Source organism: Penaeus monodon, chromosome 27, assembly GCF_015228065.2.
Source record: "Penaeus monodon isolate SGIC_2016 chromosome 27, NSTDA_Pmon_1, whole genome shotgun sequence".
NCBI classification, from domain to species: domain Eukaryota; kingdom Metazoa; phylum Arthropoda; class Malacostraca; order Decapoda; family Penaeidae; genus Penaeus; species Penaeus monodon.
This window is the reverse complement of record NC_051412.1, coordinates 26,773,556-26,773,814: the sequence shown is the minus strand read 5'-3', so window position 1 is coordinate 26,773,814 and position 259 is coordinate 26,773,556. Positions and strand designations below refer to the sequence as shown.

The 259-nt window shown below is 40.2% G+C and overlaps 1 protein-coding gene across 8 annotated transcripts in view; it reads left to right on the top strand.

Annotated features, from left to right (window-relative positions):
- Positions 1–250, top strand: part of LOC119590744 (protein FAM98A-like) — a 12,115-nt gene extending 11,865 nt beyond the window's left edge. For 7 of the 8 annotated variants that reach the window (XM_037939451.1, XM_037939448.1, XM_037939446.1 and 4 more), the window contains one exon: positions 58–250. In XM_037939451.1, coding sequence (XP_037795379.1) covers positions 58–212 — 155 coding nt within the window. In that variant the 3' untranslated portion in view covers positions 213–250. The remainder of the gene's footprint in view (positions 1–57) is intronic. The other variant, XR_005230285.1, reaches the window with a different exon arrangement.
- Positions 251–259: the final 9 nt, after the last annotated feature.

Here is a 259-nt window from a genome sequence, read left to right as displayed (position 1 = left end):
ATAAAAGGCAATTTTTTGAAGGTTGTAGGAGTAATGTGAATGACTATTATCCTACAGGCTATCAGGGAGGATATGGGGGTGGACAGCAAGGTGAGAATGATAGCCCAAGGACCTTCAGAAGGAAGGAAAATAATTACCCTTCATATAACGAAATAAGTTTTCCGACACTCTTATTGCTTGCATGCTTGAGGCTGCAGAGCATGGTGAATTAAGACTTGGAAGTTTCGTTCTTATGATTGTTGCTGTAGTTCTTATCGTG